The 24812-nt window shown below is 41.0% G+C and overlaps 2 protein-coding genes across 2 annotated transcripts; one reads left to right on the top strand and one right to left on the bottom strand.

Moving 5' to 3' along the window:
* Window positions 1–1897: 1897 nt before the first annotated feature.
* On the bottom strand, window positions 1898–11939 carry melk (maternal embryonic leucine zipper kinase). The gene is made up of 18 exons (XM_082536642.1): window positions 11797–11939; window positions 11475–11586; window positions 11284–11369; window positions 9809–9925; window positions 9323–9466; window positions 9159–9227; window positions 8510–8602; window positions 8158–8256; window positions 7935–8003; window positions 7519–7617; window positions 6786–6872; window positions 6534–6665; window positions 6259–6420; window positions 5116–5401; window positions 3272–3365; window positions 2922–3078; window positions 2695–2798; window positions 1898–2597 (listed from the first exon to the last, which is right to left on the bottom strand). Exons 2-18 carry the CDS (start codon window positions 11551–11553, stop codon window positions 2420–2422), a joined length of 2055 nt encoding a protein of 684 aa, XP_082392768.1. The 5' UTR covers window positions 11554–11586; window positions 11797–11939; the 3' UTR covers window positions 1898–2419.
* A 4418-nt stretch (window positions 11940–16357) lies between these two features.
* adamtsl7 (ADAMTS-like 7) lies at window positions 16358–23908 on the top strand (the record flags this gene model as incomplete). Its single annotated transcript, XM_082537256.1, has 12 exons — window positions 16358–16492; window positions 17130–17259; window positions 17392–17567; window positions 17821–17926; window positions 18891–19067; window positions 19465–19594; window positions 20499–20721; window positions 21632–21805; window positions 21932–22105; window positions 22255–22434; window positions 23071–23215; window positions 23558–23908. 12 exons carry the CDS (start codon window positions 16358–16360, stop codon window positions 23710–23712), a joined length of 1905 nt encoding a protein of 634 aa, XP_082393382.1. The 3' UTR covers window positions 23713–23908.
* Between the last annotated feature and the right edge of the window lie 904 nt (window positions 23909–24812).

Here is a 24812-nt window from a genome sequence, read left to right as displayed (position 1 = left end):
CTTAGTACTAACAATCATGCTCTCACAGGCATTCCTGCCATAAAAATGATAAAAATCATGATACACCAGTTCAAGTTTTTTTTTATTATGTTAACCCAGTGATGCGTGGGCAGTATGTTTATACACCATGTTTTATCTGTGTACTGTACAATGATTACTAACGCTTAAAAATAGTGATGTGACGTTCTGTATCGAGGCTTCGGAGCGTGTGTCGAGTAATGGAGGGGGCGTTTCCGCGAAGCGCGTATCGAGGCTTGCTTCATTTATGGGAGGAGCTGAAAATGATGACGTCCGAAGCCTCGCTGCCCGGCTGTACCACGTGACTGGTTCATGAAGTGGTTCGAACTTTGCCGCGAGATATGACAGCGATATAAACCCCTCAGACTTCATTCAAAATGTGGGTGTTTGATGGAGAGTTGCGGTTAGTGAGAGTTTGGAGACAGTTTGGAGGTTTATGAGAGTGAGGAGAGAAAGTCAGGAGAGAATGGAGCCAGCTAAGAAGAGGAGGATGTCCTCCCCTGTGTGGGAACATTTTGATCTTATTCCTCCCAACAAGGTATGTAAATTTCTACAGAAGATGTATTTTCATAATACTGATGGTGCAATACAATTTATGTTAAGCTGTCTGTACTTTTGTACAAGGTGAAGTGTTTGCTATGTGCCAGGGAGCTGGGATATAACAACTACACCTCATCCATGCTTAGGCACTACAGAGCTTTGCATGAGAATAAGGGGGACACCGATTGTGGAGCAAGACCAGGTGAGCCATCAAATGCAATGATAATATAGCATGCTGTAATGTTACTAAATGATATAACAATATTATACAACTGTTATAAGTTACGTGTGTGATATTTATATTTGTGCTTTATCTTTATTGTCTTTCCTCAGGAGAACAATCTCAAATAGATGAAGACCTGGTCAGCATGGTGATTGAGGACTCACAGCTATTTAGCATTGTGGAGGACAAAGGATTCAAAAGATTTGTTAAATCATTAAATCCCAGCTATGTTCTCCCCACTAAAAAGGCCATAAAAGCAGTGAAAATGTAGTTTTTACAGAATAAAATATGAACAGGCAGGACTGAGGCTCAAAGCCTCAGTGTGTAGCTGTCCATACCTCAACGTTACAAAAGCACAACTACTGTCCACACCCCAACCACACCTCACCTCACAGTAAATGATCATTTCCATTTCAAGCATTTCCAAATAATCATTTTCCATACTGCCACTATAAATATACACAGTATACTGCATCACTACAATATACATGTTTTACACACTCCTTTTGTTGTTGACATTTACAGGCTGTGTGCAAAATGCCACACTCTTCAAATTCATGCCACCTATTATTTTTTACGTCCAGTAGGTGTCCTGCTAGAGCAAATGAAGCTTCATGAAGCTTCGCATTGGGGTGAACCAATTGGATGAAAAGCTTCAGTGCTTCATGGGGCTTCATCTGCCCATCACTACTTAAAAATACTGGAAACTATTTTTTTGTTTTTGCAGCTTGTAGTAAATGTCGGTTAAAACCACAAGTCTGTTCGCCAGTAGTCTTAAACTCAAAAGTATCTGAGGTGAGAAACGTTACAGACATTTGACACCTTTCACTGCTCATTTCATTTACGGTAGATGTTTAGAAAAACTCGCTAAGATAAACTATCACCATCAATCTTTCTACCAAAGTGAAGTGAAGCCTAGAGGACGAACAGAAGGCTGATGACAAGAGTGTAAAACACACCACTGCTCCATCAACTGCTGAATGAATAAACAACATTTGAAGTTAAGAAAGTAGCTGAATTCATCTCAATCATCTGTCTTCATGAATGCGAAAATCATTTATTTTTGCTGCTTTTGCATTTTCAGAAAAAACATACAGACACCATGTGACACAGAAACCAAGACAGAAAAAAGGACATTTAATATAACCACATAAAAACATGATGAAAGCTGTAAACATGTGTACAGAGAATTAGTCATTCTTTACACTTCATCCTATTCATAAAAATTTTGCATCTACAGGGGAGAACAACAAGAAGAAGACATAAATATGTTAATAAGAAGCTGGAAGGTATAGTGTAAGAAGTCCCGTTTCATTTCAGACACACACCTCAACTCACTTTACATCAATTACATAAAGCTTACTCATTATGAAAATTAAAAATTGTTCTACATAAAACAAGACGCACTGTACAGACAGGATCCTGAGACGTGATGCTCATAAATTTAATGTAACATGTATTTTGGGAATTCCGGACTAGCCTACAGACAATATTCCAAACAACAATGAAGGACTGATCATTGTCCATGTATATGCATCACTCATTGGTTAGTCAGTGGTATTTCTTCAGCAAAGAAAGCCAGTGCGAATTCACTTAGGACTAGTAGATACTGGTAAGAAAGTGCTTTTTTTCCCCCCTTCAAATACTGGATGTGGAGAGAATGTCCTCCACCAGATGCTTGTATACCCAAGCGTCTCCCTTCAGCCTCTGGCGGCGGACCCCAACAACTTCGGGCCTTTGCAGCAAGCACACCTCCAGTTCAAACGCCATCGTCACCTTCCCGAAGTCACCCCAGGTTTGACATTTCAGAGTATACCTGGAGGAAAGGCAATGGGAACAATGTGGAAACATTAACATTTGGTCCAAGAGTGAGCAAACCAGTCAGAAGACAGGGAGGTAACGGGAATTCTTACCCTTTCTGTGTGAAGTCGATGTTTTTCTCCGGCAGGATGGAGAGGATCTGGTTAAGCACCTGGTCTGGATTGGTCTGACTGGTCAGAGTCACGTTGTACTGTGCCTGGTGGAAAACACAGCCAAGCCACTGATCAGAATTTCTATCATTTTGCTGTAAATTAATTGTCTTTGAATTTTTATTTTACTGATGATGGATCTGCTTTGGGGGTTTTCGGCTTTCTATTACCTTAATCTTACGTGGACCATCCCGCAGAGCTCGTCGCTTGTTTGGCGTGAGCATGGTTATCACCTTATCCAGACCTCTCTCCAGGGAACCAAACATCTTTCCCCCTCGTTTCTTCTTCCCACTGTCTCCTGTGACAGCCAAGTCCAGTGACCTGGACCTTAAGAGCACAGAGGAAAAAAAAAAAAAAAAAAGCCTCACTTTAGCTCAGGAATCCTGAACTGCCCTTCCCATTGGCTTACATGTTACTGGTTTCAAGGACTCAAGAACACATTTATGACCCATTCTTATGACTAAAAGTAAAGAATAAATTCTGTTGAAGGGAAAGCACCATTTAGGGAACCTTTACTCACCTCCGCTCTGGGCTGAAGGCTATGATTTCTACATTTGCAGGATCCTTGTTCTCTGCTGCTCTCTTCTTGTGCTCTTTGGATGAGCCGTCTCCACCTACCAGAAAAAAGTGCATTAAGAAAGTTGAAAACTTACTACCTTGCAAACACAGAACTTCTATACATATTGGTGGATCTGACTGAGAAAGCAAGAAACACCGAATGCTCATTTGGTTGGCTAGCCTAAAGAATACTTGCTTTTATTTGTGTCACTAAGCACAATAAAGACCACAGTTCATGTTTTATTCAGTATGCCTTATCGATTATCGATTTAGGCCATAAACTCATCAGGACTGTCTTCAGTGCCTGCTGAAGTCATGCATCAAGTGAGCACTAGGATTGTTTCACCATAGATTTTACACAGACGTTGTCACCACCCTGTGATGGCTCTGAGAAGGAATCCAGGTTTAATCCAATTTAACAAGCGGCAGAATTTTATAGCAAAATAATTTAACTATAAATATGTGAGTATTTCATTAACCAATAAGGAAAAATCAAACTGAAAATTGATAACTCATGTGAAATTCAGTGTCAAATAAACCCCTCTTATAATACATTTTTGGCTATGACTGTTTTGGTCAGATCGTAGTGTTAGGGAAATAACCGTGAAGCTCCTGAGAAGTATAGTCAGCTTGGGGTTTGAATGTTTCACTCACTGTCACTCAGGAACTCTAGTTTAAATCAAGAGCTGATCAAAGACAACACAAAAAATAAAGCATACCGCTAACACAACATGGATAAAGGTTTGTTTTTTACCAACCCCAAGGTCACTCAACAGGGAGAAGTGTTTGGAATGAGAATAAATTTGAAAACGCTTAGGTAACAGCCCTGTGCTCTTATGCATCGAACTGGCTGGCTTTGACACTGGAGTTGTGAACACAAAGGAATAACGATTTTGACACACACGCACACACAAGAGAGCTAGGCTTTAGTGGTAAGAGAACACATGTCACTACAGCCCACGTGGGACAGTGAGCAAAGGAAAGAGACAGCTACACCTGTCACAGCACACGCCTAGGGACAGACACGCATAGACCACTCTGTGTGTGTGTGTGTGTGTGTGTGTGTGTGTGTGTGTGTGTGTGAGTCAGAGAGAAATATGAGGACAAGTAAGTCACAGGTAGCACGTTTGCACTTTGCTGTAGTTTGCAGAGCAGGAGGCTGTAAAGAGAGCGGGTCTGAGCCGTATTCCGAGGATTCAACATCAACTAGGTCAGCTGCAGCGAGCTGGTGGCTGAATTTATAGAGGCATCTAATGAGGCTGGACATGTGAGCAGACAAGTCGCTATGACAAATAATTAAGACTTTAATGATTCTCCGTTCATATTAGTGTCCTTCATTCACAGATAAGTGAACAGAATTAGCTGCTTCTTGATAATAACCTCACCTTTGAGTTGACAGTGATAGATGTGTGTGTGTGTGTCCATTTTCAGTGGCAAAATGACAGCTAAATCACAGAAATATGAGTGGCTTTGGGATAAAAACAGACCCAATAAATGAGTTTATTACCAGAATACAATTTACTTGCAAATGTTTGGCATGTGGTTGTGGCACTTGTGATTATGAGAGCTGTGTAAGACCAAGCGAGGGACGGATAAATGAAGGGGGGGCAGGGGGTGAGTGGAGGAGAGGGGCAGCTGGTTAATGCGAATCTGATCTAATAGGCACTGCACTTCAAACCCTTGTTGAGAACAACAATTACAGTACAAATAAACTGTACGATGCCCAGAGCTCTGTACTGTCTGTACGGTACTCAATTTTCTGTCTTTGGTTGAGTGACCAAGAATCTATTAAGAAATGATTCTTACCTTTAGGTGTGGCCACACTGGGTTTGGGGCTGTTGATATTAGCATTTTGATTGGGTGTGGTCAACACATTCTTATTGAGGCGTGCATTCCTCTTACTGGATACAGGCGTTCGAGGTGGAGGCAAGGCAAAAATGTCAACGTCTCTGTCTTGGACATCATTATTCTCCTTGTTCTCGCTGGCCTGTTCTCGGTTCCTCTCTCTATGGTAGCGAGGTGTCGCTTTTCGCGCTCTCTCTGGGGTCGGGCTTGAAGGATGTCCTTTTTCCACCGATGGCGATACCAGCCTCTTTAAAAATACCAAAAGACAAATGATGATAATAATAATGGATTAGATTTATATAGCGCTTTTCAAGGCACCCAAAGCGCTTTACAATGCCACTATTCATTCTCTCTCGCATTCACTCACTGGTGGAGGCAAGCTATGGTTGTAGCCACAGCTGCCCTGGGGCAGACTGACAGAAGCGAGGCTGCCATATCACGCCATCAGCCCCTCTGGCCAACACCAGTAAGTGGCAGGGTGAAGTGTCTTGCCCAAGGACACAACGACCAGGAGAGAGAGCCCGGGGATCGAACTGGCGACCTTCCGGTTACAGACACGCTTCCCAACCCCCCTGAGCCACGGTCGCCCCCAAATGTGGTGTCTCAGAAAAAAAGCTGCATTTGGGATTTATCTGAACTGCATTTCAGATAGCCAGAAAGCACCCAAAACCTCATCCCCCTGCTTCTTTCAGGTATCAGCTGGAGAATTTCTTATTCATTCAGTATCTGTAACTTCCCGTTCAGACTGTACTTTCTGACATACGGCAGTAAGAGAGAAATCAGGGATTGGTTGCTCTCTGCTTCGGATTAATTAGGTGGTTATTTGGAATACTTTTCTATGTTTACCACCCTGGCGAGAAAAGTGGGTGTCCTTTCCATTTTTAAACATTTAAACATCTGCCTCCCCTTCCCCACAATGGCTGGTTTGTCACTCTGCCTTAAAGCGTGGCCACTTGGAACGACTAAACGCATCCAGCTTCTGACGTGGTTGGACAGCGTGTCTAAAGAGAAGGCTTTCAATCCGAGTTTACCTTTTTCTTCAGTCTACTCATTTAGACACATGAAAGAAAAGAGAAATCTATACTTATAGCAACTTCCACATACCGTGTCTTTTTTTATGATTCCATCTGGCTGACCTCTGACCCTCTGGGGTGTGTGCTGTGGAACTGAAACCCAGGGGCAATCATCGATGTAGTCTGAGCAAATGTCCAAGGAATCCACAATCAAAGCGTCTTCATCCTCACTGAAGTGCAGAGCTTTTCTGGTCTAACAGAGATAGAATAAAAAAATAAAATCCATAACAGCAAAATGTATCAGTATCAGCTGTAAGCAGCTTTAAAAGAGCAGAGCATCATGGAAGCTCTGGTCCTAAATCTGACCTGTAGTCCCTGATGCAGAGGCGAGCAGGAGTCCTCACAGACAGCTGGCTCAGGGCGCAGGCGGACAGGCTTTCCCCTCTGCTTCTTAGACAGCAGCAGCAGGTAGGTGGCTGTGATGTGGTCATATCGCCACTGTGGGAGATAATTTAAGATGTATTTAAGTAGATGTCTAACAGAAATTAAGTACAAGTTCTAGTATAATATGATAAATACAACATAATGATGCTGAAATATGCATATACAGACACACACCTCCTTCACCAGCGCTGTGGTGCTCTGTCTTGATCGCTTCATGTTTACTGCCATCTCAGTGATACAGTCTTCATCCATGTAGCCAAGCTACAAAAGACAAAACAAAGATTAAACTGTGAACACACAAAGCTACAAACAGACAAATTTTATTATCGTCACCAAGGAGGTTTTTCATTGATTCAGTTTGTTTGTTTGAAGGATTATTCAAAACAGCTGAAGAAGGTTTTGCATCAAAAATGTGTTCACAGAGGTTCAGGCTTGGCCTAATTTAGTACCAATTAACTTTTGGAGTTCATCTGGATCCAAGATTTTTGTTTTGAAGGATTCTTCAGGATTGCAGCAGAGGGCAAAACTGGTCATTTCCTCACAGATCCATATCACAGTCCTATCTTCACACATGCACATCACATAAAAATAAGAAAACTTGGACAAAATCTCAAGAATATATCACAAACTAATCTGGTTCCACATCATGTACAGTGTGGAATTTTCAGCCTTGGTGGAGATGTGCATTTGCAGACTGTTCTTGTTTCATACACTAATCCCGATGAAAAAAAGAAAGTGATGTTAAGGACTATGGTAATGTCACAGAACAATGACTTGTATGCTGACTGGACAATCTAAAAGAAGGGGGAAAAGCCTGAAAAAGGCTGTAAAAGCGATGTCACAGCAAACGCTACCATTTGCAATTATGAGTTTTCTTATGCAGTTTTTTTTGTGTGTCTGTCCATACCGGCTGCCTGCTGTACCACTCCACAGGGCTGTTGTAGTCTTTCATCACCCAGGGATGGTCCAGCAGCTGTCTGACAGTCAGACGCCGCTTTGGGTCCACCTGCAGGACACATACAGAAACTACAACTCAACCTGCACAAAACTACATAGTCCACAATCTGTAGCAGAAACAGATTTGCCTTCAAATCTTGGAAAATGCTTTTAGGTTTACTGAGAGTAAGAGGTGTTCTGTTATAATAAATTTATGTGGCAAATGCATAATTGCATCTTACTGTAATTCAACCAAAAAAAGAAGATTTGCACCTCAGTTTTAATTAAAAAGAATCAAGTTTTCTAGAGAACAGTAAACAAATGATACATATCACAGGTTGAGAGGCTGACAGGTATACAAAGACAAGAGCAAATAAACTGACTGACCTGTAACATTTGGTTGAGGAGGAGGATACTACCTGGAGAGAGCCACTTTGGGTTATCATATGTACCCCTCTGAAAATAAAGAAGACATCAAGAAACCCATTAAAAAATAATAATAATAATGATAAGACAACAGCTTGCTGTGAGTTTCCTTGAATGCCCACAAAAATTGAGGAGCAGCACCCGGAACTTAAGGGAAAGGTTTTAAAAATAAGAGTGCTTTTACTGTAATCTTCCTGTAGAGGATCATGCAGTTGTCATCATCAAAGGGCAGGTGTCCACAGAGCAGAGCGAACAGCAGTACTCCCATGCTCCATACATCAGCCTGGGAGGAGGGAGTTACACACCACACAGCGGTATTTCAGCTTCATGCGTTACAGATAACATTTCACAGCTCAGTTGCACTGAATTGCACGCCAGCAAATGTGATCACGACACCATGAAAAACTCGAACCGTGGAACAGGCAGGTATTCATAAATCTTGGTGAAAGCCAAATGCAAATACTGCGACTTCAGAAATTTTTGAATTAAAACCCCAGCATTTCTAAAAGTTGTATTTACCAAAGAACATGTCATACCTCTGATCCAATATACGCTTTTCCCTGGATAAGTTCAGGAGCAGCGTAAGCAGGGCTCCCACAGCAGGTCATCAGCTCATAGCCCAACCCTCCCTACAAGAGGCAACAACATGCTATTTAGGTCATGATTATACACAGCATCGAGTACAGCATGCATACACATGTCTAAGTTTTAGTTATGATGTGCTACACAACAGTGTTCCTTTTATGATTATTTTACTCCCCATGCTTCTGAAAAAATAAAATGGATGTTTGTCTGAGATTTTTTTCCTCATTGCAACATCCATAAGTATCAGGATACACTAAAGCCTTATCCATAACTAACTACTACATTTTCCAAAGTAGCTAAAAAAAAAAAAAAAAAATCCAAACTCACAAACAACCTTTCAGAAAGATATTTAGGACCCTGGGTGGTTTTTCTGTGTTCAATATGATTGGAAAAAAGATATGCCTGGTAATCAAATTTTACATAAGTGCTGCTTTGTCTCACGTCGTGCACCAGTGTAGTGTGTTATGCATGGAACTAGTTTGTACAATAGACTGAGGAGTACCTTGGTAAACAGCAAATGCCTTAAGAACGTTTTTCCCTCGCCCTGATGCTAAATATTTGTAATACACACAAAGAGGGAAAAGGAATTTGGTAATATACCTTAGGTTTGGCACACAAGCCAAAGTCTATAAGCTTCAAGTTGTGGTCTCCATCAATCAATAAGTTTTCCTAGAGTTCAAAGAGAAAAACTTTAAGATTCATATTACAGCCACAACTGATCTATGACACTTTTTGGTGGTTGTTTTTGTTTGTTTGTTTTTTACCGGTTTTAGGTCTCTGTGTGCGTATCCTTGGCTGTGGACATAGGCCATTGCTGACACAATTTGCCTAAAAAAGACCCGGGTTTCCTCCTCAGACAGGCGGTCCTTAGCTATGATGTAGTCAAAGAGCTCCCCACCAGGGCAGTACTGAAAGTAAAATGAAAGATTGAGGGAAAGAAGAAAAAAGAATTCAGGATTTTTCTGGTTCAAAGCAGGTTTTGGGGATAATTATCTCAACTAGCCCACATATAGTTGCATCAAAAAAAACTGTGTTGCCTTACCGAAAAGAAATTTGTGGCTTTTCATGTTATTTTAGGTCATTTGATAAGCATAAAAGTCAATATCACTTAAAATAAGTTGATAATGATAACATAGTTTTATTTACCATTATTATTATTATTCAAATTAAATTCTGGGGGAGAGGAGAACCCCAGAAATTGATCTTAAGCTTATATTCATTCTCACATAACACATTGCTTATGCCCTTACCTCCAACACCATAAATATCTGGGTGGAGGTCTCTATGACCTGATACAGTCGACAGATATGTTGGTGACTCAGGTTCTTCATGGCTTCGATCTCCACCTTCACACGGGGTAGGTCATCCTAGGTGAAACACAGGGATTTCTTGTAAATTATTTATACATACAAATACTGTTTACTGCACTGTACACTTTCTTTCTTTTAAAAAAAAAAAACAACATTATTCTTTGTTTGTTCTGCCTATTTGAAGACGAGCAAGAGCCGCGAATTGTGCTCAAGCGAAATACTGAGTTATTTCAGAAGAACCACTCCCATACTAATGTTTTCTGAAACCTCTTGTTCTAGACAAGGTCCGGTTTGCAGAGGAAAATGGGGTGTTAGAAAAGCTTCAGCATTACTTGGAAGGTAACAGGACAAATGCCAGGGCGTGACTTTTTCTCCCCAGATTAAAGGTTCAACTCAGGGCGAGGTCATCTTACTCTTATTGTAAACAAATGAATGCTTGAGCAAACATAACAGTTGAATCATTAGTCGGCCAAAAAGATTTGAATTGCAGTTCCAGCACATAGTTATTGAAAAGTGCCAAATGTCAGTTGTTGATTTTTATAAATGATGTGTCATGACTAATTGACCTGCATGCACCTAAACCAAAAGGCCAGTGAAACTGAGTTAACAGTTACAGACATTTAGGAACAAAAGTTAATAACAAATTTAATTCTGATAGAAACACAAATTTATTTTACTGCTTGGTGCGATTGGAAATCACCAGTTTGTTGTCAGACAAACATGAAACAAATTTTATTGGCTGAACAGCTGTTATTGCTGATAAATGGACAACAAATGCAACCAATAACTTTCTGATCTGTGTTCTAGTGGCTGAAATTGCATTAGTGTAAACTCTGAATTTAAGATCATCAGAATACTTTATTAATGCTAAGGACATTATGTGGTTAGTGTTGCTCCAAGACAACAAGAAGAGTAACATACTGAACTAAATTAAATATCCAATACATTATCAAAGTTACAAAATAAAGCCAAGAGCTCCAATATATACAAATAGCTCAATCTCCAGAACATTACAGAAATTACATATGATTGACATTTTACTCTAAAATTATTTTTGTAGAGGATGTGGAAAAGGGTGTAACTATGGCAGTGTGTACTGTGCATTAGATGGAGGAGTTTTACAGCCAGGAATGATTCCCTCTGTAGTTCATAGCAGTTTTAATAGTAGTTTAACTGGTACATATTTGTAAATATTTAATCTTTTATTTGTTTACTGCTTGTCACTCCGTTTCACTATCAGATCTAAATAAAGACTGAACTGAACTCTTACAAGTATAGACTAATGGCACCAACATACAACTAGGCTGCCTCACTTTTGAATGCAACAACTTGTGATAATTGTTTCTGACATTTTATACTCTGAGCTATATTTTTGTGTTTGACCCTATTTTTCTATTGCCGGTTTCATTTCTTACCCCAAGATCCTTTTTATTCATGATTTTAATGGCAACCTTCTCTCCTGTCAAGATGTGTCGACCCAGCTTGACTTTAGCGAAACCTCCTGGGGAAAAAACAGAAAGAAAGAAAAAACACACACAGGGTTCAGAGAGGATACGATACAGATAGTAATTGTTTTCTTAAATGCATCAATTAACCCTTGCATTACCTGAGCCGATAGTCTCATAAACCTCATAATATCTTTGGAGCTCGTCCGCTCCGCGATGCTCCGTCCTTTCTATTGGCATCTTCCCTGCTCCGGCGCAAGATGGTAAACTTTCCTGGAGAGGAAAATGCTTAAAATTGGCAACAGACACGAAAAAACTACGTTTGGCACTCACTGGTTATCGGTTTGTGACCGTTCAGCTAGCTTAACGTCAATTACTGCATAACTGTAGCCAACATAAATCATTAATACCGCTTGCAGTTGGTAAAAGTAACTACAATAAACCTTAACTGAACCAAAACAGTACTCGATATTCTGCATTTACCTGAACGAAAACAGAGGAAGACGGCAGCGTCAGTTAACCACACGGTAAAGCCCGAGTCCGGCAGACCGATGTTTTGTTACAGAAGTTTGAATTTCGCACGTTGACGTGACTACATTTCCTGCTTCCGGTTTGCGCTTCGTGCTTCCCCCTGTGGTGAAAAAGAGTACTGCAGCTGTAAAACAAAAAGCACAGTTAGTGCAACTTTGTTTTCATTCTGCAGGCTGGTTCACAATCAGAATTACGTTAATTACCAAGTTGTTTTTTTTATACAAACGAGTCAGGGGTTAAAAAAAAAATCGAACATGGTATTTATATTTGGTGTTATATTTGGTTCACTTTACCAGTCAGAGACAACATTAAAACCCCTGACGGGTTAAATGAATATCATTTTCATCATCTTGTTACAATACATGTTCTGCTTGGAAACCTGTGCTTTATTATTTATGTGTATGTATGATCTATTTGCTAAATGCGTATGCATTTCTATTTTAACTTCCAAATAGGATATAAGAAGGTACAAAACAAACATATTTGCCCCTAAAACCCAGATTAGTAGTTTGACATATAGCTAAATACAGCTAAAGTAGCACAGTAATATAGTCTAAATGCATACAAAAACTACAAATACTGGTTAAATATGGGTAAATATTGGAGTACATATAGGAAGGACTAATGGCACTAGTCTGGTCAGATATGTACAATGTGGGTTAATGCATTTCTGTTGGGCTTTACACGGTTCAGTAGTCCAACAAGCCACAAGTTAATACACACCTCCCAGCCAGTCAGAAATCATTTATTTGTTTTGGTATGCATACACTCATCCCTGTAACACTGAAATCTCTTTTTCCTACTACTGTGTAGGTCCCGCTTTTGCTGCCAAAACAGGCCTGACCTATTGAGGCATGCACTCCGCAAGTCCTCTGAAAGCATCCTGTGTTGTCAGGAACAAGATGTTAGTTAAAAAACTGCAAGATAGTGTCTCCACGGATGGTACTCAGACTGGATTTTAGGGAATTGAGGACAAGTCAACAACTTGAATTTGCTAGGTTGCCCAAACCATTCCTAAAGTAGTTTTTTTTTTCCAGAGAGGCAGACAATAGTGTGGAAGGCTTCTGCAACAATGGAAGGGTCTACCACAATGTTTAAGTAGAGCCCACATAAATGTCAGGACCAGAACACTGTCCAGCGTATGGCACTGTACTTCTGCCAGTTTGCCTTCATTTGCCAGTGGATTCTGGTAAAAGTGACACCTGGCTGTCCACATAATGTAGTATAATATAAACTATCACACCAAGCAACCTATTCCCATTGGTCAACCGTATACAAGCGTACACTGGGTAAGACACAGGGTCCACCATTTCCCAGCCCCAGTCAACGAACAGATTCAGACCCACAGACTAATTGCTGCAAGGTCAACGTTTTAACTACTGCATCACTATGCTGCCAGATTTGTTCATCTATTATTCCCATATGGAAAAAGAAATAGAAAAAAAACCTCCTGAGTTTCTCATTACCTCAAATAGTAAATATTTATATTTTATGTATAAGTATTTACACTTAAACCAATATACTGTGGACGAATGATGATACTGGTAATCATGCTTTCATATACAGGTATATTACGACCTGCAGGTAGGAAAGCCTTGTGTGTTTTTTGTAATGTGGAAAGTGTTCTGTTTTGACCCTATAGGTATGTGATTGCAGTGGCTGACCGAAGAGATGTATTTAAGGTGTCAGAAGAGGTGTCTTCAGCTGTGCCTGTCTGAAGTCTGTAATTAGAAACAGGTGAGAGGTGAACTATAAATGCATTTTAGCAGAACCCCATCTTCTGTCTACCACTTGTAATGCAAGCACTTTCACTGCAGATGATGTATAAAGTTATTTCCCCCCTGATTATTTTCCCTGATTATTTTAATTGTAAAGGGACAACCACAAAGCTACGGAGCTATTCAGTGATTAATCAGTGACCATCCTGTATGTCTCGTGGTTGTTAGGAAATGGCACATCAAATAACCACAGCTGGAAGCAAACAGAGGAGAAAGTGAGTGTGAGGAGACGGGAGAGTGAAAAGAAGAAAAGAGAGCGGAGAGAGCAGCGGTGGAAAGTGGAAAACAGAGGAAAATGGAGACCAGTATGAGGTTTTAAAAAAACGAAATCTCGAACGTCACTATTTTGTCTTTGTGTCATTTGTACTTTGTGGTCAGCATACACACACACACATACACAATCACTTACACACCGACGAAAACATATTTTAAATAGTTACATACGGTTGATTGTCTGGAAAGCAATAGCCGTGTTTTTTTTAACAGATCTCAGCTAGTCTAAAATCTGCATGAGCTCATAGGTTTACTGCAGATTTAAACATATTTTGAATGTATTGTAACGTACTGCAAGGCACAGGGTGTTCCCCCCTCTGGGTCCTTTTATAAGATACAACTCAAAGAATTTAAAAAAAAAATGGTTATAATGCTGTTGAGAGCAAATTTTGTTACAGCAAATGGTTTTAACAGACAGCCCGGGACTGCCAAGGCCATGTCCAGCCAGCAAAGTTTCACATATAAGCATCAGTACATAATCATAACAGTCAGGCAACTAAATGTCATGAACAAAATCCTGGTGTAATTGCATGGAAACTTTTAAAAACAATAAGAAACATCATGTTAGCAGATGTGTGTAATATGCAGGTTGTGCATCCACGTCCTGCATTTGTTTTGGGATATATGCTGCTGTGTGCTGTCATTCAAGCAGATCTCTGCGTTAAGGAGCTGCTGTGTGAAGGTAAACATGTTGCAAAATGTAAGAGCTTGTAAAATGTAAGATTCTACAAGCTCTCACATTTTGCAAGATATTTACCTTCATACATATTTAGCTCCATACTGCTGTACCACCTCCAGCGAGTGTATAATGAGAGATCCTGTAGCAGCTATAAAGGTGTCACAACCAAAAACAGACATTGTGGTCCTAACAGCTTCTGTCTTGTACATCTAGTATCCTCTGACAGATTCTTGGAGGTTCCCAGAATGCCTGTGTCATTAGTCCATGGCTGCTGGGTGTTCACTGCAGGGGACTGGCGTCTTAGACCTGGATGGTTGCCAGAGAGGGTTGAAGTAAAGAAAAAGAGGGGCATGTATGTCCGTGTTTAGATGTACAACATGTGTATGTAGGTGCATGCTATCATAAAGGTTGTGCTGCACTTTGCCTCACTGTCTCCAGTCAGAGGGCTCGTGCTAAACACTCAATAGGAGAGATGTAAAGCTTTGCAGAATAACAGATTTTCGTTCTCACTCAACCTCTTTAAACAGTGGCCCGATTGGCTGTGTACAACAGACATTGCATCACTGCACTTTATCCACACATATGTGTCTCATATATCTTTTTAGAGTCCACACATAAACATGAGCGCATACACAATCACAAAGAAGGGGGCTCTCAGAGAAGTTGGGAAAGTTTTGATCCTGGCAATTTCACACCCATGTTGTGAACAGCTGCAGGGTCAATCGAAGGACAGTCTGTGGGGGGAAAAAAGGTTTTTCAGGTCTGAAATGTTGTCACTCCATTCAGCAACACAGGTAAGACATGTTTTTATCTGCCCCCTACCTCCCGAAGTGGCTCTGTGTCATAAGTTTTGATAGACCTGACTCTCATTGCTCCAATCTACGCAACATGAAACGGTGGAACTAGGCAAGCTTCACTACATTGTGTGTTTACAGGGCAAAAACAGTCCTCTTCCCAGAACTAAAACATTCAGCCAAGGTAATATATTACACCCATATGTGTTTGGACTCCTCCAAATCATTCATGTTCATCCAAAATATTAGCCAAAACTCTCAAACTGAAGACCTTGGGAGTGTGTGACAGTGGGGTTTTGAATGCAGGCCAGTGAATATACAGTAATGTTAAAAGCGATCTGATCATTAAAGGACAGAGCAACATGGTAGTAAACTGAGTCATGATAAGATGGCAAAATAATGCATGTGAATCATTTATTCAGGGAATTTAAATCACCAGGGAACAATGCCACTCAGTGCGTGTGTGTGTTTGATTTTCAGTCCATCCTCTAGCAGTTTGCTGTGGGCTTTTGTTTTTTTTCCCCCAAAGAATTTCTAAAGGTGTTTCCCATCATCACTAAAATATAATAAAAACAATAACTCAAAACATAACAAGCCTTATACAGCAAAAAACAAAAAGTGGGTGGAGAAGCAAGAAGTATGCCTCTCTAAAGCCCCACAATCCTGCATGATGATTCAAAGGGAGCAATATTGTCTTTGGACAAGCGTTAGGATACGCTACAGGAGTCTGTCCATTTTTCTCTCTCACAAACACACGCTCTCTGTGAGCTGTCACAGAATTCATACCAAAGAGTAAAGGAGGTGAAATCCACTTAAAAGGACACCTACATTTGTAACGTTCTCTCAGCACGTCTCTTTACATCCTTCCCAAACTGTCCTTTTTCCCTCCCACCCCATAAGCCAACCCCAACTCTCAAACGCACACTCCCCTCATTACAGATGTGTGTCTATGTGAGTGTGTGAGATTGTCCTCCTCTCTCAGTCTCTTCATGGCTGGATTGTGGCAGCAGCCCTGCTATCTGGGGCAGGGTCGAGTTCTGGCACTGCTGCACTTGATCTGTCTTCTCTCCCCAGCCACAGGTGCTCTTCCTTGGGATAACACAGGTGGCTCATCCCCTCTGGAGGTAAGACGCCCACACTTTCATTGGGGGGGGGGGGGGTATAGAGTATGAGCTACAAGGGGAAGGCATTCGTGCTTGTTCTGATGCAAAATGCAAGTAACAATCTTTTAAGATTGGGGAGGCAGGAGTGGGACTGAGTTTGCCCTCGGGGAGGTGGGGGTGGGGGGGTGTCCTGTTTGTTTTAGATCATCTCTGTTTGTGCCACTCAGGCTGAGAGTAATCACTAACAGACTGAGTAATATCAGACTGTAAATAAAATTTCAAATGCGAAGAACCAGAGAAAATGTTAAAAGAGAGATGGCAGGAACGGAGCAGATGAGCCAAACTCATTTGCAAAATAGAGATCTGCACTGTGGAAGATTGGAGAGGAAGACCAGAAAGATTCCCCAATTCAAACCAACTGTTGGACCGAGTGAGCTATGGGATTTCCAGGAAGAGGAGGGAGAGCAAGATACACGAATGAAAATGAGAGAAAAAGAACAGTAATGTGATCCAGCGGAATCTGTGATTATACTGTTGAAAATTCGGGTGATGCTGAAACTATGGTAAAGAGAGTAAGCAGAAAGTGTCTGAACATGTACAAAGGTGCAGTGTTGTGGCTTTGTTTGCATAAAACATGTGCCAGTGTATCTGTTGGCAGCAGTTTGAGGTGGTGAAGGGGAATTTTTCTCGGACTTTCCTTCACATTGGCTACCATAAGATTGCAGAGATTCCTGCAGGAGCATGCAACATCAGCATCCAGGAGACCAAAAAGAGCCCAAATTATCTGGGTACACACACACACACACACACACACACACACACACACACACACACACACACACACATAACCATATCTAATAGCACAAGTATTTCCAGAATGACAAGCACCAATGCAGTAATCAATCGTGGGGATTTTCCAGCTCTGCTCAGCCAACGTGGTGTCTCCATCATCAACGGAAACTGGCTAATCAATAGACCCGGGATCTACGTTGCTCTGGGAACATATCTGACATATCGACGACCCAATGAGATCCGGTCTCGTAATGGAGAGTCCATCACTGCACCGGGGCCGCTGACTGAGGACCTGCACGTCTATGTGAGATGGAAAATGAAAAACACTGATCTGACAAAGTTGCCCATAAAAATTAAAAACAATTTGAGCTTCATTATGAGATACGAGGTTATAAAAGTGCAAATTTAGTTTCTTTATATGTCTGACAAATTATCAGAATTAAAAGTAGCAAATAAATATACCTTCCAAGGAGTCCTATTAAGATTTGCAAATACAAATAGTATAAAAAATACTACTTATTGGATGCCATTCATCTTTTTTTCTTTCTTTTTCACAGCTGATTTACCAACAACCATTTCCTACTGTGCAATATGAATACAGCATGCCTTTAAACCGATACCTAGCTCCTGAGCCCGGTACACCTTCTGCTGTTCTTCCCCTGGGTGAGTAAACTCACTAACATGCATAAGCACACAAGCTGTATTTGAGTTACTCAGTATGGCCACAGCGTCAGTATCTCATTATCAGGACTATGGTTTACCCTCAGACAGCATGTGCCCTTTTTTGGCTTCTCTTTGTGTTTGGTTAAGATCGCACTGCAGGGTGACACCGTTTCGTATCGTTTTCAGCAAAACTGTTCATTTGATCATTTGATTAGGGTTTAATTGACATTTTTGATACAGGTCAAACTTTCTCCTGGCAAAGAGCCCTTTGCCACACACTGAGACAAGATAAGCTGTCACTTATGCCAGATTTGGCCTCAGGCCTCACCTGGCCATGAAACCACTTCTCAGTCAAATGTGTAATATGTTTTGGATCCCCTGAAAATGTGACAGGGTATCAAAATGTCTGTAATTCCTGAACAGTTGATGCAATATTTTCTTAAACCCCGTGAACCAAAGCTGAAAGCCTACACTATTCACATCTTGTTTGATTTAAAACCCACTGTGGTGATGTACAGGGGCATAATTATGAGCATTGTTTCATTTTATAAATATTTACAGTATGCAGTAAAGCCCCCTTGCACTTGTTGGTTTGACAGCTGTAACCAGATTAAAACTAAGAATAAGGTCATTTTCTGTATATTTTTCAAAATTTGGTTTTAGTTAGTTTTGCAACTACAGTCTTTTTACATCTTTTTCTAGCGTCCAGTTTTTGTTTTTATTTCAGTGAACTAAAGTGTTTCGTTCACACCCAGCTTTAGTTTTAGTCTAGTGTTTGTCCACTGTAATAGCCTACATACAAATTCACACAGTCCTTAAAACAGATCTTAGTAGCCATAATTAATAAAACCACCGGTGTGGCAGCCTTATGGTTGTACTTGTTACATTTTAAGTTATATTATATTTTAAGTTAGCCCACTTCTTCTCTGGCACATGGAACCTCTAAACTCTAACTTTCTTGTAGCTGAGACAGTAGATTTCTCCTATCCAGATGATGATGGCAAGACCAAACAAAGCATCATCAAGGAGGCATGGCATCCCAACCAGGTTCCCTCTTACCCTACTGTGAACTCTGAGTCTCATGTCACCTACACCTGGATGAAAAACGGGCACACAGAGTGCAGCACAACCTGTGGCACTGGTAAGAAGTTAGTTCATAGTTCTCAAATCTTAATCTGATAGTGCTAACAGTATCTACACCTGGGGCCATCGGGAATGGCAAGTTGTAAAGACAAGAAAAGCATATAATAATAGCTTAAACAATCAAAGATGGCCACAGTGGGCAGCTCTGCATGTCTGATTTGGCAGATATTATCTCAGGGATTTGTATGTTCTCCCGGGATGAAACCAGGGGTCTCTCACTTGTTTGGTAAATATGTAAACTACTACACCATAGAGCCACTAAAATAAAGAAATCAAGTCGCTAGCTGAAACAGTCTCTAGGACAATGGGCTTCTACATTACTGTGCATAAGCACACATATATTTCACTCTCCTATTTAATTTTTCCCCCTGGGTGTTTGTCTGTGTTTTTGCCAGGCAAGCGTCAGGTGGTCCTGGAGTGTGTTGAGAAGGATTCCCAGACGGCTGTTCCCGCTGACTTTTGTCACCCTGCCATTGAAACAACAAAGTGGGAAGAAGACTGCAACATACAGCCCTGTCCTGCATAGTGAGCAACACCCACAGACACCTGATGTCCTATTCTGCTAGATGTGGCTAATGCACAGACTGAGCTGCATATAAACTACACATGACGCACACAGTATTACTTCCACATGGTGCTGTGACTCTCGGGGTGAACCCTGATCACTTGCACACGTCCTAGCCATAAGTCGGCCAGTAAGTCGCACTAAATCTCTTTGGTGTGGCTTCATTTTTCATGTCGTGCGGTAAATACCACTCTGCTTTACTGCTGCCAAGATGTTAGGACATTAACTTTATGTTTGGTTGTGGGTCTGTCAGATATTTTGCCCACAGTCTCAGTGATCCATGATTGCTGTCATCATGAAATATATGTTTATGTTTTTACTTGGAATGTGGCAGAAACAGAGGGCTATAAAACCAAGACATGAGTAGTAAGAAAAGTAAAGACTTCTGAATTTGTGCAGCACTTTTTGGGCTCCAGCGATAGCCTTTTGTATGATCTGTTTTTCTCTAAAAACAAACACTAACGAGTAACCTTTAAGATGGTGGGGAAGTGGTCACACAAAATTTTAATTTATACAGCGCTGAATCACAATAACAGTCCCCTCAAGGCACTTTATATATTGTAAGGTAAAAAATTTATAGTGACATGAGAGAAAACCCCAGCAATCAACTTCCTATGAGCAAGCACTTGGCAACAGTGGTAAGGAAAAACTCCCTGTTAACAGGAAGAAACCTCCAGCAGAACCAGGCTCATGGAGTGGCTGGTTGGGGGTAAAGGGGAGGAAGATACGCTGTGGAAAAGAGGAACTTAGTAGTTGTGGTCACCAAGAAGACAGAGCTAGGGCAAAGGCAATTTGGTGAAGGTCTTTAGTAAACTTATGCATCAACATTAAAGCACATCATGTCTCTATTCTCTTGGCTAACAGCTGGGACGTAGGTGAGTGGTCAGAGTGCAGTAGAAGGTGTGGACCTGGGACCCAGCATCGCCAGGTCATCTGCCGCCAAGTCACCGACGTTCACGCCAGTGGGACAGAAACTTCAGTTACTGTGAAGTCAGAGATGTGCGGTTCATCTGACATGCCAGTGACCCAGTCTACGTGCCAGCTGAAAATCTGCAGTCAGTGGGATATACGATCAGAGTGGAGCCCTGTGAGAAAACACACATTTCATGAATACTTATGAACAGCTGTAGTATGAGGAGTGTAATTTTATCAGTCGTGGGGGAAGTCTTAAGGTATTTAAGTAATCCAGACAAGTCTCCACTGCTGCTACGTCCTCAGCTCTCTAGAGGAAAAGCGGAGCAATGACAATCATCTAGTATGTGTGGAGAAGGCGGAGGCACAGTTAAAATGTTTTACAACACAAAACACCATAAAAAATGGAAAGAAACAGAAAAAAATGCCAGAACCAACCAAGTGTGGTACATGTGATGTTCGTTTTACTCTAGACTATAGCTAGCCCAGTCTCTAGAGTAGGAAAACCATCCAAAATGGTAATATAACAACTTACAGACCCCCCCCCCCAAAAAAAGAACAGGACTTCTTAAGGTACGTTTAATTTTAACACACATACCAGCCAACATATAACATGTTATTTTTGCAACAAACATAGAAAACTAGCCAGACAGCTAAAGTCACAGCTGCCTCTTTTAAGCCAGCTGTTGCAATTAGCTGGAGCCTGACTAGAGCACAGGACTGAAGCTTTGAATCAATCAGCAGTGGTGGTGGGCAGGCTGAAGAGCAGGTGCAGAGACCAATCAGGAGAAGTAGAGCATGTGAAACAATTAAATCATACAAGCTGTAAAGAGTGGAAGACCCAAAGGAGTAAAAATAAAAGCACTACCACTAACCAGCAAAGTATAACTAGCTGACAACATTGTGTGTAATGTGTATCTTGTGCCATTCATTTCAGCAATACAGCCATGAATGGGCATTTAGGAAGACAAACATGCATAACTCACAATCTATAGCTGCAGCAAAGGAATTTACATGTCACTGAATAAAAGGAACTCAGTAATTTTCATGAGAAACAAATCTAGATCTCTCATCTTCTCCTCTAGTGTTCAGTACCATGTGGAGTTGGCCAGCGCACCAGGGAGGTGGTGTGTGTGAGCAACCAGGGCGATGTGGATGATGATCAGGAGTGTAACATGAACCTGAAGCCAGACACTATAGAGAACTGTGACATGGGACTTTGTGCACGCAGCTGGTTCACCTCTATCTGGAGCCAGCGGGTAATATTGAAACTGTTTGTGTTAGATATTGTGTTTGAGGAGACTGTGACAGGACGTGCAAATAAAATAATGTTACATTTCAAAATGGGACCAAATAAAATGAAATGTGTGTGTGATGCTCCTTAGTGCTCTGCAGAGTGTGGTAGAGGCAGTCGAACCAGGTCTGTAGTATGCCTGATGGATCATGTGACAAATCTGCCTTTGGATAGCTGTGAAGGGGAACGCCCGCCAGAAGTGACATCATGTGATTCAGGGCCATGCCAAAATCGTCTGGAGTGGTACACAGGACCTTGGAGTCAGGTTATTCACACACACACACACACACACACACACACACACACACACACACACACACACACACACACACACACACACACACACACACATCATTGCAAACTGTGCAAACAACATCCATTTGAAGACTCACTTATGTGTGTGGGTAATTTAAGTGTTCTGCAGAGTGTGGGAATGGCACACAGACCCGAAGTGTGGCTTGCATTTTAAACAGCGATGGTCAAATGGAAGTTGTGGACCAGTTAAAATGTTCCAGTCTTTCGAAGCCAATCACATCTCAGCCCTGCAGACTGAAGCCATGTGGTGTCCAGTGGTATGTTACGGAGTGGAGTGCGGTAAGTGTACCAAACGTCTAAATCAGTTCTGGCAGCTCCAGATTCAGCATCTTTTATCCAATATATCCACTATTCCTCCTCTGCACACATCCAAACCATCTCAGCCTTGTCTCTCTGACTCAACATGACCTGCCCCTATTATATAATACTTTCTAATTCTGTCAATTCTGGTCACTCCCAATTAAAATCTCACCATCCTCAGTTATATCACCTAAACCTCGGCCTTCTGTCTTTTTGTCATTGCAGCTATCCTTTTGTCACAAATCATCCCTGACATTCATCTTTACCCACTCCACCCTGCCTGCCCTCTTTTCTTCACCTCTCTTATACTCTTTCCTTTGCATGGGATGTTTAATCTCATTTACGTTGACTAACTCTACTCCTTGCAGCTTCACTGTATCCCCTTTAATGTCTTTAAGTCATAGACCACTCTACATTTTTACTGAGACTTTTCCTCATTAAAGATCTGCAGTTATCCCAAGGACAAGATTTCTTTTTTTTTAGTGCAACAGGAGACCATTAAAATGCATTTTTCAGTATCTAAAAACATGTGTTTTTTTTTAAAAAACAAAACTGAACCAATTTGTGACAAACTGGTTAGTTTGTGTGTAATCTGTCTTCGTCCTATGACCTCAGTGTTCACGGACCTGTAATGCTGGCTTCCGTGTGCGCGAGGTCCGTTGTCTTGCTGACAACATTGTCCCAAGCGATCGCTGTGATCCCAGTTTTATCCTGGAGAGTCGAGAAGAATGCAACAAACAGCCTTGTGTAGCTGAAATAGGTAAGCATGCCAAGCAGTGTTGTACGACAGCAGTTCAGCTGCATACTGAACGGTCAGTGTTAGACCCCTTACATCACAGAGAGCTCAGACGATGAAGATGCTGATCCAGATCCAACTGCCTCAAACAAAAAGAACTCGAACTCGCTTAATGTGGTCCATATACAGTACATTTGATTCTTTTGTCTTGGCGTCTTGTAGGATGATTAAATTAGTCCCACCTCTTCTATCAAGGTTAGCCAGTTTAGTAGTTGCTCCAAGCAGATGACTGCACTAAACAACAGACAGAAAATACAATTATTTAAAATATCTTTACCCTTCCCCCCCCCCTCTTTTCCTTCACAGATCCATTATGCAGTGATAAGTATCATAACTGCATGGTGGTGGTTCAAGCCAGACTGTGTGTTTACTCATATTACAGAAGTGTCTGCTGTGCGTCCTGCTCTCGTGCCCAGGAAACACACCCCAACTCTTTTCAAAACAATCACATACGCAGGTGATGCTGCAGTGAAACTCAAGGAACAAAAAGCTCTGTGATGACATCAACTTACTGTTGAAGACAATGAAGCTTTAAAATTGGGATGCCTGAAACTTTTTTGTCCTCACAACAACACACAGACAAACACACATGCTCTTTCATAGGACGTTCACAATTTTTAAATCTGCAGTCCAAGTGTAACATTAAAGTGGACACATTCAGTGTTTACTTGTATATTTATTCTTAATAAAGTTTCTGTAACTTCTGGTATTCTACTGCTTTGTTCACTTTTTATTAAAGAAATATTACAAAATTAAAGAATATATTAAATAATATATAAAAGTTTAAAGAAACATTATTAAAAAAACTGATCAAATATACCTGCTTTCTATCAAATGTATTCACTTTGTAATAGCTGTTCCCGGTTTAGGTCTGTGACTGGTTGATATCATTAGAGTTAAGTTGTCTCGATAAATAAGGAGCCAGCTGTGACATGATCAGGTGTGAAATGAAGCGCCAGCATGAAAGGACCGCGCAGGCCATCGTTACCTTTTTTTTTTTTTTAACTGATCTAATGCTGCTGCACGGCAAAATGTTTGTGCCCAATTCTGGAACCACTGACGAGTTTAGCCATTGAAGGGTCTATAGCAAGAAATTAATCTACAACTGGCAGATTTTGCTCAACATGATTTTCTTTTAACTAAAATGTCCTTAACGTCTGTTAGTAATACTACATAATAATGGCTACATTGAAACATGCTAAATTAGTGGTGGTAACTTTTCATTTTTATAAAGATGGGGTTCTTAATGGTGACGCTCTCTGTGCAAAAGGTTTTGGTAGTTGTACTTTATTTTTGCAGCATGTTGTAGTTCTTATATAGTTTTTTCCCCCTTGTGTTTTCTCCACATGCTTAGGTATCTAATTGACTATCTTAGTTGTCACATCGTCACCCATTCTTTATTTATGTCATACTGTTTTGAACTGGCAGTGTGAAGGGATCTAAACAGAATCCATCCATCCGTCCATCCATTCGCTTCCGCTTATCCTTTTCAGGGTCGCGGGGGGCGCTGGAGCCTATCCCAGCTGTCATAGGGCGTAAACAGAATCCTTAAAACCTAATC

Source organism: Aulonocara stuartgranti, assembly GCF_965226115.1.
Source record: "Aulonocara stuartgranti genome assembly, chromosome: 6".
NCBI classification, from domain to species: Eukaryota; Metazoa; Chordata; class Actinopteri; order Cichliformes; family Cichlidae; genus Aulonocara; species Aulonocara stuartgranti.
The sequence above is the reverse complement of the archived record's forward strand: the minus strand, read 5'-3'. Positions and strand labels throughout refer to the sequence as shown.

What these genes read in the sequence shown, in the direction of transcription:
- melk (XM_082536642.1), bottom strand. Translation starts at nt 11,553, where the DNA reads ATGCCAATAGAAAGGACGGAGCATCGCGGAGCGGACGAGCTCCAAAGA. An exon ending in TTATGAGACTATCGGCTCAG is followed by an intron (nt 11,370 to 11,474) that starts GTAATGCAAGGG and finishes TTTTTTCCCCAG; the next exon opens with GAGGTTTCGCTAAAGTCAAG. An exon ending in TCCTCTACAGGAAGATTACA is followed by an intron (nt 8,004 to 8,157) that starts GTAAAAGCACTC and finishes CTTTATTTTCAG; the next exon opens with AGGGGTACATATGATAACCC.